This window comes from Loxodonta africana, chromosome 21 (genome assembly GCF_030014295.1).
Source record: "Loxodonta africana isolate mLoxAfr1 chromosome 21, mLoxAfr1.hap2, whole genome shotgun sequence".
Classification (NCBI taxonomy): Eukaryota; Metazoa; Chordata; class Mammalia; order Proboscidea; family Elephantidae; genus Loxodonta; species Loxodonta africana.
The window spans coordinates 18,844,458-18,856,790 of NC_087362.1; the positions used below are offsets into that span (position 1 = coordinate 18,844,458).

Sequence of the window (12,333 nt, forward strand, 5' to 3'; positions counted from 1 at the left end):
GCTTCATCAAATGAGTAACTGTGATCGATGCGAATGAGGAGCAGGTGCTCCTGATACTTGAGTTAAGCCCTTAAAAGTGCTTATCTTGAGAGAGTTTCAAAATCAAAGACTGGAATCAACCGCTGGTTCTGCTAATGGTAAGAGGCACGACCACCTAATCCCTGTAAAGGGCTAATCTTTGATCAGATTCTCCATGAGACATATTAAAACTTTTCTCTCTGGGAAGCAAGACTTGGTCCATTTTATAACAAGAGAATGAAAAGTGTCATGCAACAAACTCCCATTTTTGAATCTCTCTAACAAGAAGCAAGGATGGCAAGACTTCATCTCACATATTCTGGACATGTTAACAGGAGGGACCAGTCCCTGGAAAAGGGTATCACGCTCAGTAAAGTATGAGGTCAGCAAAAACGAGTAAGACCCTCAATGAGACGGACTGACAGTGGCTGCAACAATGGGCTCAAGAATAATGATTGTGAGGATGGTGCAAGACTGGGCAGTGTTTCGTTCTGCTTTGCATGGGGTCGCTATGAGTTGGAACCAACTTAAAGGCACCTAAGAACAACAATAACAAGAGTAGGAAAGGCCTGGTGATCTACTTCCAAAAAATCAGCCAGTGAAAACCCTATGAAGCCGTTCTACTCTGACACGCGTGTGGTCTCCGTGAGGTGAAATCAACTCCACACCAGTTGGTTTTAACAGCTTCTTAGCAGCAAGAGGAATGAACACTCAAACAGAAAAATAGGGGAGAAAGACAAAGGTTTTCCTCAGGCAAGCTGACCGACTCAACTTTCAAATGAAGACCATTATCACGTCATCACTATACAGATTCTGCTCGTTCGTTTGACTGACTTATTTACATATTCATTTGACTCTGCTTCTTCCAATAAGGATTTGAAAAGTAGCCGGATTTCAAATATAGTATTTATGTAATCGATATTCAGAAAGTGGCTGCCCAAACAAGACACTACTAACTGCTGCTTTGTGGATACACACTTTGCAGATAGCGATATGATCTTTACGTGGTGTTAGTACATCCTAGTAAAGGAAAGCTTGTACATATTAATGAAAATAACCTGAACTCTAAGGTCTGCTCGTTGTTATCCTTTAGTAAGATTCCCTTCTTTTCCCCTTGAATAATTTTTGGCTTCCTGCAAACTCTAAAGTAGAATTTCAACAGGAAGAGTTGAGATACGGTAACAGGCTTGACCTTTGCTAGCACGTAACTCATTTTTGAACATTTCAGTAAAATGAGTAAGGGCTAGTTTTCACTCAGTACAACTTTCCAAACACTTGTATATGTTTCTTTTGAAGGCTCTACTGTACTTTTGTACATGCCATCTTACTTATCCTCATAGTTTTCCTACTGTAAAGATTTCAGAAGACTGCTGCATCATTGTGATGTGAGGAGGGACAAGTAACAGACAATCTGCAAAGAGAAAACTAAGACAGAGAAGCCACGATCGCCAACTAGAGATCACTGTTGGCCAGGGACAGGGCTGGCACGACCATTTCTTCATGAGTCAGAATCGACTTGATGGCAACAGGTTTGTTTTTTTTTTATAGGTTATATATTTGCATCAACAACAGAGAGACATTTACATGTTTTCTCCCTTCTGATCTATAACTAAAAACAAAACAAAAACCTGTTGCCAACAAGTTGATTCCAATTCATAGCAACCCTATAGGACAGAGTAGAACTGCCCCATAGGGTTTCCAAGGAGCGGCTGGTGGATTCAAACTGATAAGCAGCCAAGCTCTTAGCTACTGTGTCACCAGGGCTCCCATCTATCACTAGATGTACGCAAGGCTTATTTCTTAATTCTGTTAATTTGGGCATTTCAAAAACACTAAGTGTATGCTTAATAACCAAGTCCCTACAAATTTACTGTAATACTAATCTGAAATATTATGTAGTTTGGTGTTAAGAGCATGAGTTTTAGAGCTGGACATGGATTCGAATGCCAGTTTAGTGGCTATATGACCTTGCGCAAGTTAAGTACCGGAGTCCTCGGTTGCATGTGGAGCAATGACACCTTTACCAATGTTGTTATCAAATGGGATGACATATGTGAATCGCTTAGCACAAGGCTCAAAAAACGGCAGCTAATGCCACCATCAGTGTCATAATTATAAAGAGGATTGTGCTGATTTTGGATAGCTCCTGATGAGGCTCTTGTATTTTTTAATTATGAGAAAAAGGGTTCATCTTAGTAATAAGGTAGCTATGCAAGAACAGCCTGGAAGAGTTGCTGAGAAATTATTTAAAACTAGATAGCAGGAAAGATGCAAAAATGTGACAGTGTACTCCTATAAGCGTCCCAAACCACAAAACCAAACCCGTTGCCAATTCCGACTCATAGGACCCTACAGCACAGGGCAGAATTGCCCTATAGGATTGCCAAGGAGGGGCTAGTCAATTGGAACTGAGGACCTTTTGGTTAGTAGCCAAGCTCTTAACCACTGCGCCACCAGGGTACCTAATAGCTTATAGGCGCCCTTTCACAGTGGGTGTGTGGGAGCTGCAGTGTGACATTAGGCAGACCAGGGCGGACGCGCGCTGTCACTCACGCGGGGGTGACCCCCTTGGGCAGCCCCAGGGCGTTGACGGCGACGGGCTGCGGCTGCGAGGGCAGCAGGGCGCTGAGGAAGACCGCGGGCGCCTGGCCGTGGCTGTAGCGGGCCCCGGGCGAGGGGCAGTGGGAGCCCGGGCCCGGGAGCGGCGGCGGCGGCGGGAACACTTCGGGCACCGGGAAGGCCGTCGTGGGGCTGAAGACCGGAGGCGGCGGCGGGGGCGGCGGCGAGGACGGGCCCCACGGAGCCTCGGCTTCGGCGGCGCCGAAGGGCTGCGCGAAGGGCGGCACGGGCGCGCGGCCGAACTGCTTCAGCGTCGGGGACATGGGCGACGGGAGGCTGGAGGAGCTGGGGCTGGAGGCCGGCGTGCCGTGGCCGGACGCGGGGCCCAGGTTCTGCGCGGCGATGAACTGCTTGGGGCGCGCATAGTTGAAGGTGCCGGAGGACTGCATGGCGGGGGCGGCGCGGGAGGCGAGCGCGCTCATGGGCTCCGGGGAGGTGGGCGACGCGCAGGCCGCGAGCTCGGGGGAGGCAGGCGGCGGCGGGAAGGGCGGCGAGGGCGGCGCGCTCCACGGGCCGCTGGCCTCTCGTTCCAGGCGGATTTGGTTCTGGAGTTGCTGGATCTGCAGAGCGTCCCTGGGAGGAGACAGAAAAGCGACATCTTCAGAGGGTGAAACGGAAGGAATGTTTATTTTAGGTGGTCAGTTTAGCTGGGGAGCATAGCTTTCCATTTATGCCAGCTCCGAAGTATGCCCGGTGATTTCGGCAGTTATTAGTCTGAAGTTAAGCTGCCTGTAGTTAATTCTAGACAAAGCTCAAAATCCATTAAATATGATTCGTCATCTCCAAGTCTGAGTTAAGTTTTATCCAGGATGATTGAAACCAGTTCACAAATCGTGATGGAAATTTTGTCCGACTTCCCGGAGCCATAATTCATTGTAATAGAATCAGAACGAAAAAGTTTGACATGAATTCTCAGTCCTCTCATTCATAGCCTTTTTTTTTTTTTTTTTAAAGAATTCTATTAGAACTAGAAAGTTAAAAGAAAAAAACCTGGCACGTTGTTTTTGGCAGACTTAACCCACAAAAAGACTTAAAAAAAAAAGACTTAGGTTAGTCCAATTTGCCTACTTCAGCGCTGTGAATTGTGTCAATTCAACAAATATCACAGGCTGGTTTTTTTTGAAGACCTCCTTTAATCTCAGCATCCCCCCCCCCCCAAAAAAAGCCTTTACTGTATGCACAATTTTATTACTCAACTCTGAATGGCCAGTGACTTATGCAAACCTTAATACCTAGCAATATTTTGTGTCATATCTAAAACACATGCTCGCAGTTCTTTAAATATTTTCTCTGGAGAAAAGGTCATCTGAATTTTAATTTTTGTAACAATAAAAGCTAGTGAGCAGCTAGCCTTTGGCTAAAGTGTCACTCTATTTCACTCGAAAGCTTTCCTGGTTAGCTCAATTGTACCTCGAAGATGTTTGCCTTTATTCTTGTCAGACAAACCGGTGGCTGTCAGAAGAAAGTAGAACAGAAGGTGGCGCTGTAACAAGCAGCTACAACAGGAGATGGACAGGAACAATTCCATGAACAGGCAAAGCTATGTTTCTAACTTTAAACTTCTTAAAAGTAAAATATAAAACCCAAAACTTTCTTATCTACAGGCCTTTAATCTCCAAAACCCCAGCTTTCAAAAGCTCAAAGCAATAAAAGGAATTGAAACTGCTGATAAGTAAAAAAAAAAAAAAAAAGACTTAGATCTGTTATTAAGTATCATTAGACGGGGAGGCATAAAGCAAAGAAGTTAAAATACTTCCCCCTGGGCCTACTACTCTCTTCTTTAAGTATCCAGTCAAGGGACTAATATCCATGAAAACACAGACCAAAGAAACATGAAAGATCTTCCCAGTTTTTTGGGAGCTGAAAAGTATAGAGAAAACGGTTCTGTGTGCTTAATCTGTGCTGAGTATCAAAGATCCCAACAGCAAAGAGCTTTGTGGGGTCCTGCTGAATCTGATTTGAGTGTCTTAAAAGCAGCCGCACTGCTGCCGGGGCTCACCAGATGTCTGTGTGGTTTGGGTACACTGTCCAGCACATCTGCTCCTGCATTTATGTATATAAGACTGGCCCTGGAATAAACCAAAAACCAAACCAAACCCAGTGCTGTCCAGTCAATTCCAACTCATAGCAACCCTGGAACAGAACTCATAAAAACCACCCACCTGCCCTAAAACCATCGTCCATCCAGCACTCTCATTCTGAACCCCCAAACACTCCTTTCTGATCTCCCTTCCTTTCCCATCTTTTTTTTTTTTTTTTTAGTATTTCCTGGCTATGGCAAAATGCATCCCATTCCTGGGCTGTTTATCACTGACAATCTTCAACTGACCTGTGCACCTGGACTGGCTGTGCTGTGTGGCCTTCCTCAAAGGCAAAGGCAGTACTCTCTGCCACCCTGGGCCCAAGAAGCCAGAGCCACAGCTGTGTTTTATGGTATTTTAATCTTGGCCTAGCATCAGCAAACAGCTGTGGGTGGTGGCTTGGCCCAGCCGGCCGCAGGCATCATATCATGCCCTGTATCTGTTGTGATAGTTCTTCTGTCCCCAGGATTAGGGAGTGGCTCCTGAGAAGTCTTCAGGAAAGCCCAGACTACCACTTTATTGGTTGTAACTTTCTCCGTGGAGTCAGTTCTACTCATTCTGGCAATAAAAAGAACTTGCTAGCTCAATCTGGTTTAAAGCTGCTGAGGTGCTACTTTTAGTAATAAATGACAGTTTCAAGCCATTATTAATATAGCATTTCACAAAAAATGAAAAGCATTCTAGTGATGTGGCTGCTAGTGTACACTGCAGTGAAGACCCTGGCGAGGGTTCCTGCTTTCTCCACTTTTTTCAGTTGGTTCAGCACTGGGTGAGGAATATAATATGAATGCATGGAACTAAAAGGGGCTGGGAAGAGAAAGCAAAGACAGTATTTTGAATCGGCAAGTGTCTAACTTGTTTTCTGTATTAAACAGGGATTTTTTTTTTTTCAATGCCTGCATTAAACGGATCTGAACCCCATGTTCTGAGATGACAAAATGCACAACTCGAAAGCATTTTCTCAATTCTTGTGAAGCTATTTTTATAAAAGCTAATTTTCAGAGAGAAAAAAGCAGAGACAGAAAAGTACCAGGAAGGCAAGACTGTCTGTGCCCTTTGGATATTACCTATAAGTCATTTGTTAAAAAAATTCATCATGTTTCCGGTCTCCCCAGTCCTTCTTACCTCTGAAAACAAAACAGGGAAATGAAACATAACTGAACCTTTTCTCTTGCAAATATGGTATAAAGGTTGAGAAGTCAGGCTGAGAGTTCTAGACAGCTCTAGTTCCAATGACAACACTTTGTAATCATTGTTTCAGTCTTATTTTTTAACTGTGTACTTTATTGTTTCAGTCTTTGATTTTGCACAATTACTTCAGTAAATTCCTCCCAGTTTCTTTTTTCCCCATCACACCTGCAGTTCAACAGGTCTAAGAAATTCCCTACTTTTACCCTTCTTGAATTCCAAAGATTTCAATAGTCAAGGAAATAAGACTGTCCAGGCTTTTTGTTGTGCACCCATTACAGTCCATTTGCAAATGGAGAAAATGGGGTTTTAAGTACAAGGTCACCGAGCCAAGTTACCTGCAGAGCCAGGTTAGAACCTGTGTTTGCCTCTGGCACCTTCCACTATACCACGCGTATCAACATAAAAGAACCTTGATCTACAGTGTGATTAAAAAAAAGAAAAAATTGTGGTCTTGTTTCCCTCTTAGTGACACAAATGGTTTGTGTTTGACCACTAACCTAAAGGTTGGTGGTTTGAACCCACCCAGTGGTGCTTTGAAGAAAGACCGGGTGATCCGATCCCATAAAGATTGAAGCCAAGAAAACCCTATGAAACAGTTCTCCTCTGTAACACACGGGGTTGGCATGAGTTGGGATCCGCTCCACAGCAATGGCTGTAAGGACTCTCCTTACCTTTGGCTCCTTGCAGCCATAGCAACCAGGGCCTTTAAGATCTGAGTCCTCAGTCAAGGTGAGGTTTGACATATTAAAGAATAACTGACTTCAAACTTAATTCTTTTCAGGATGAAATGATCCAGAAATGAGAAGGCCTCAGCAATTTAGGAAGGAAGTGTGTAAACAGTAACTCAAAGGATTCCTCTCCTACATTATAGAAAATGAAGAACCTTTCTATCCTCACCCCAATGGTTTACACAAAGCTTTCAACAAGAATAGTTTTACGGAGTTGAATGGGGCAAAGACTTAGATTTAATGGGGATAAAAAAAAGGAAGATCTAGAACCCAATTTACTTTCCAATTCAATAATATCTCCTCTTGATAGGTTAAAGCGACCTTGGAAAAAGTAACTAGGCTAAACACACAGATTAGGAGTACCAAACAACAGTGCAGTCCAGGAGAACAAGGCTAGATGTGGACTGTCCTGGGTCTTAGCTTGGAACTCAGCTCTGCCAGCCACTAGCTGGGGGTCACTGAGAGGGCTGAATGAGCACAGTGCCTAAACAGAGTATGAGCTCAATAAACATTCCAAGGTGGGAGAGAGACCTTTACAAAATGGAGGACAATGTTTCACTTACCCAAAACTAAACCTGTTGCTGTCCAGTTGATTCCAACTCATAACGACCCCATAGGACAAAGCAGAACTGCCCCATAAGGTTTCCAAGGAGTGGCTGGTGGATTCAAACCACTGACCTTTTTTTTTGGTTAGCAAAACCAAAAACCAAACCTGTTGGGGTCGAGTCGATTCTGACTCATAGAGTCCCTACAGGACAGAGGAGAACTGCTCCATAGAGTTTCCAAGTAGCGCCTGGTAGAGCTGAAATGCCAACCTTTAGGTTAGCAGCTGAGCTCTTAACCACTGCACCACTTACTGCAGGGGATTTTCCTCCTTCCCTCTTCCCAGGGCAAGGCGCTGGCCAGGGAACAGCAGTGGTGGGAAGCAGAATATGGGTGCGGAGATGGGGAACTGAAGATGGGGGTGAGCTGCCAGATGAGCTAAGACCTCTTCACAGCTGCTCCTTGCCCTTCTCCCAGTCACGAACCCACCGACTGGGTGGGAAATGGTGCTCGTCATATGGTTAGCACTGAAATGACTGATTTTACAACTCCAGGAGATAGACATTATTATCTCCACTTTTGTTATTTCCCCAGAGGTTCGAGAGGGCAAGTAACTTGTATAACAGCACCCAGTTTGTAAGTTGGCAGAAACTGGATTTGAAGAGTCCTCAGTAAACAAATGAAGTTTATTAAAATGTTACTTACTATCGCTACATATCACTTTTTCTCTGGGGACCTGCAGTCTAAGCTCAAAATAAATGACATGAGAGTGAGCTTTTAGAAAATAACTTCTATGTAAATTGGAAATCCCCAGTATGTCTCTCTGGAGCAATGTTGGGATTGCAAGAAGCCATTTATTCTTGCTCATACTAATAAAGACTGGAGTATTTATAATTGTCTGGAGGACCTCTTGGGATCACGGAGCTGGAAAACATTTTTACTCTAAAAATAAACATGCTGTTGGTTTATATTTTCCCTTTCATTTTTGATTGCATGATACGGAAGCCGTTGTATGATGAACTGTTGCAACACTGTGCCCTCTGAACCGGGGGCTGCTCTGGTCCTGCTATTTACAAGTACGTTGAAGGCAGGGACAGTGACTTTCAGCATCCTCACAACACCCAACTGAACAGTAAACATGGCACATCACTGTCAATGACAACAATGATTAATTTTTAAATGTTAATTTCTGTACCCTACTGGGCTCAGCAGGCATATTCTGTCCTGCACTAGGAGGGCCCCACAACTGGACTGACAAATTTTAAGAATTTTCAAATGAAGGTAGATAAGTGAATTAGGGGACACGCTGGTGGTGTTCTCACAAGATATTCCTCTCTGGCTGGGACTAGCTCAGTGTCACACACATGAGAGAGTTCAATACATTAAACAGTTCTCGGAACTTACAAAACAGAATATAAAGCCCCTATGAGAGCTTTGGTACAGGTAGTACTGACAAAGTTCTATCTATGCCTTCATTATATTAAGATTTCAGTTGTCTTGTTCTGGCTCTAAAACTCATGGTCCTAATTTATGTCTTCATATCATATACCCTCCACTGCCTTCAAGCCGATTACAACTCATAGCGAGCCTATAGGACAGGGTAGAACTGCCCCGTAGGGTTTCCAAGAAGCGACTGGTGGATTTGAACTGCTGGCCTTTTGGTTAGCCGCTGTAGCTCTTTGACCCTGTGCCACCAGGGCTCCCTTCATACCCTAGGAACTATGATAGGAAGACACAGGTCTGCTGGGGAAGGGTCAGTATCCAAGAACTTGTTTTGTTTAGCACTGACTAATTATTGCCCTTTGGTAGAAAGTATATAAATCACAGTGTTCAAAACAATCATTTTACACAATAAAAATGAGTTTATAAAAAAACAGCTGCTGTGGAATCGATTCTGACTCATGGCGACCCCATGTGTATAAACCAAATAAGAAGGCATTTCATTGAGTTTAAGGAGATTATGAAGTAAGAATTCAAATACATCCTCCGAGGGTCGGGGGGGAGGGCAGGGATAAAGACTTGGAATTTCCACAAAGTACTGTGAACAAGAGAATGTTCAAATCAAGTTAAAATTCACCACTATGTGGGAACGTGTGCGTGTGCTTAACATATATGGCAAAATGACATAGGTTTTCTTTATAAAGGTCTATTCTTTGATCTTTAATTCATTCTGAGCCCTTTGCAAATCATGCGATTTTCCAGACAGAGCCGGGACTGAACACAATTAATTAAAGAGGAGGGTTCAGAGGAGAGGTGACTTGAGTGAAGTCAGCACACAACCTGAGTCTCTTTTAGAGAGACTTGTCTCTTGCGCTTAGACTAAGAACCGCATTTGGCTCCTCTACAGAAAAGCAGTAGCTCTTTATGTCTTACTACATAAAGTCGATCTCTATTTGAAGTCATTCCATGTACCAAGAGCAAGAGAGAGAGCAAGCAATTGCTGAGCAATTTATAATCCTCCTGAGAGTATCACAGGATGGCCGTGTCTCTCCTGTAGCACAAGGAAAAAGGATGGAGAAGTTGGAAGACGGTGTTCTGACAAGGGTCAGTACAGACACGAACCATTCCTCAGAAGCTGGATCCTGCAGCGGGCTCCCCAGATGCAGGGAATTATTCTGTAGGAGCTCTGGGGTGATCCAGCCTCCCATGAGCTACATGGGCATTCTGGCTCTGCAAAGGAGGCAGAACGTGGTCCAAAGCATTCACAGCCCCCCACCCCGGCAAAGGAGGCAGAACGTGGTCCAAAGCATTCACAGCCCCCCACCCTGGCAAAGGAGGCAGAACGTGGTCCAAAGCATTCACAGCCCCCCACCCCGGCAAAGGAGGCAGAACGTGGTCCAAAGCACTCACAGCCCCCCACCCCGGCAAAGGAGGCAGAACGTGGTCCAAAGCACTCACAGCCCCCCACCCCGGCAAAGGAGGCAGAATGTGATCCACAGCATTCACAGCCCCCCACCCCGAGAGAAAAGAACTCGCACCCTGAGATAAAGTGCATGTGCTTAAGAGACGGGCTTTAATGGCGTCTGCAGCTGTGAGGCCCCCAATCAATTTGAATGAACGTAGATCAATGGCGTTCCGGCCTCAGCCCCTCTTTCGGGAGGAATGTGAGGTCAGGTTTGAACAGCATGAACTCCGCCATCACAGTTAATGCCTTGAATAATTTCCCTTTCGATTGCTGCGAGAGCTAGCGAGAATCGGCGGAACCAGCTGCTCATGCTTATAAAGACGATGTTAATTTAGTGGACACTGAAAGGAAAGGAATGAATACGGACTGCGGCCAACTGAAAATGTTTGGTATTAACTATTAACACGGACGAAGAACATTTTTGAAGAAAAATCTGTTTTCCAACCTTTCCTGTCAATACTTGAGGCAAAATCAATCATCTCATTTCTAATGGAAACACCAAAGGAAAGCTCCCCGTGAGAGAGATATTGAGACATTTTAAGGTTGTAGCATAAAATCTCTTTGAGATTTGGAAGAATTGCAAAAAAAAAGGACACAACTGTCTTGCAGTGAAATAAAGAATCTGGCACATTTCAAGGCTTCATATGGTTTATGTTTTCTCAAATTTCCATTTTATCATTGCAAAGAGGCCCTTCTGTGTCATTCCTATTTTGGCTTATGCTTGCTGAATTGAATATACTAAAACACTGGTTTGTAGTCTGTGTTTGTAAGAATGAATTACTACTAAGGGCAAAGTGTCAGGTTATTCAAAAGAAATAACCATTACCTGCCCACCAAATAGAAACCCTGGTGGTGCAGCGGTTAAGAGCTTGGTTGCTAACCAAAAGGATGGCAGTTCGAATCTGCCAGGTGCTCCTTGGAAACACTACAGGACAGTTCTACTCTGTCCTATACGGTCGCTATGAGTCAGAATTAACTCAACAGCAACAAGTTTGGATTTTTTGGGTTTATTCACCAAATGTTTTCATTCTACTGAAAGCACAAAATAGCAGTTTTATCAATTCTCTGCCCTCAAAACATTTTCTTTATTGTCAACATCTTTCTACTCATGTGTAAGACATCCATTCAATAAATACTTGCTGAATTTAAGATCATTAGATTTCTGTAAAGTATGAAATTATCTGTTCCATCAAGCTACGGCAGCAGGAACCTGTGGCTGTGTTTTTTAAGGGGCGTAATCCCAGAGATCAAGGCCATAATTATGTAAGTTATTAACATTTAAGAACAGACTCAACCAAACAGAGAAATGTTCAGGTATTGGGGAGCTTCAGTTCTACTTCTAGTTATTTAGATATTATATTATGCATTTTTATTTTAAAGTTGAGAAACATAATCCCACAGAGGATATGGAGGTTACTTTAGGATAACCTCCATATCCTCTGTGGGATTATGCTTCTGAACTTTAAAATAAAAATGTGTAATATAATATCTGGAGAGTCCTAATAAGCTTTTAGATTTTATGACCCCTGCTCTTTAACCCAGTAATATTTAAACACCATAAAGTGACTTCGAAGGAACTAGTACCCTACCAACCAAGTCCGAGTATGGTGTTGATTTGTAGATATGTTAACATTATTCTGCATGTGAGATCTTAGACCCATTTCAACTGCTTCTGAAAACGCAGGCACCATGTTTGGGTAAACAGAAGTGGATTTTAAAGGCAGAATGAACTAATTCCATGATAAATCTTCTTCTAAAGGGAAGAATACTGTGAACAATCATCACCTAATTTGTTAACATTAGTTGCATTTTTTTTCCCTTACGACAGATACATCTACAGATAAATTCTGTCCAGAAGTAAAGAAAAATACCTTTTGGGTTTTGTTTTTCTCAAAACAGTTCCTGTGGGAATAGGGTTGGGTTCTGCTATAATATCCTCCCTTAAAGAACTATGTGAACTGTTTTAGAAACTCAGTAACTGTCATGGATTGAACTGTGTCCCACCAAAATACATGTACCAATTTGGGTAGGCCATGATTCCCAGTATTGTGTGATTGTCCGCCATTTTATCATCTGATGTGATTTTCCTAATGTGTTGTAAATCCTACTTCTATGATGTTAATAAGGTCAGATTAGCTGCACTTACATCAATGAGGCAGGACTCAATCTACAAGATTAGGTTGTGTCTTAAGTCAAGCTCTTCTGAGATATAAAAGAGATAACCAAGCGGACACACACACACACACAC

The 12,333-nt window shown here is 43.4% G+C and overlaps 1 protein-coding gene across 1 annotated transcript in view; it reads right to left on the reverse strand.

The window, feature by feature from the left end:
- Window positions 1-12,333, reverse strand: part of PALLD (palladin, cytoskeletal associated protein) — a 318,926-nt gene that overhangs the window by 54,929 nt on the left and 251,664 nt on the right. The window contains exon 10 of the mRNA XM_023554972.2: window positions 2,572-3,210. Within this exon, the coding sequence (XP_023410740.2) occupies window positions 2,572-3,210 (639 nt within the window). The remainder of the gene's footprint in view (window positions 1-2,571; window positions 3,211-12,333) is intronic.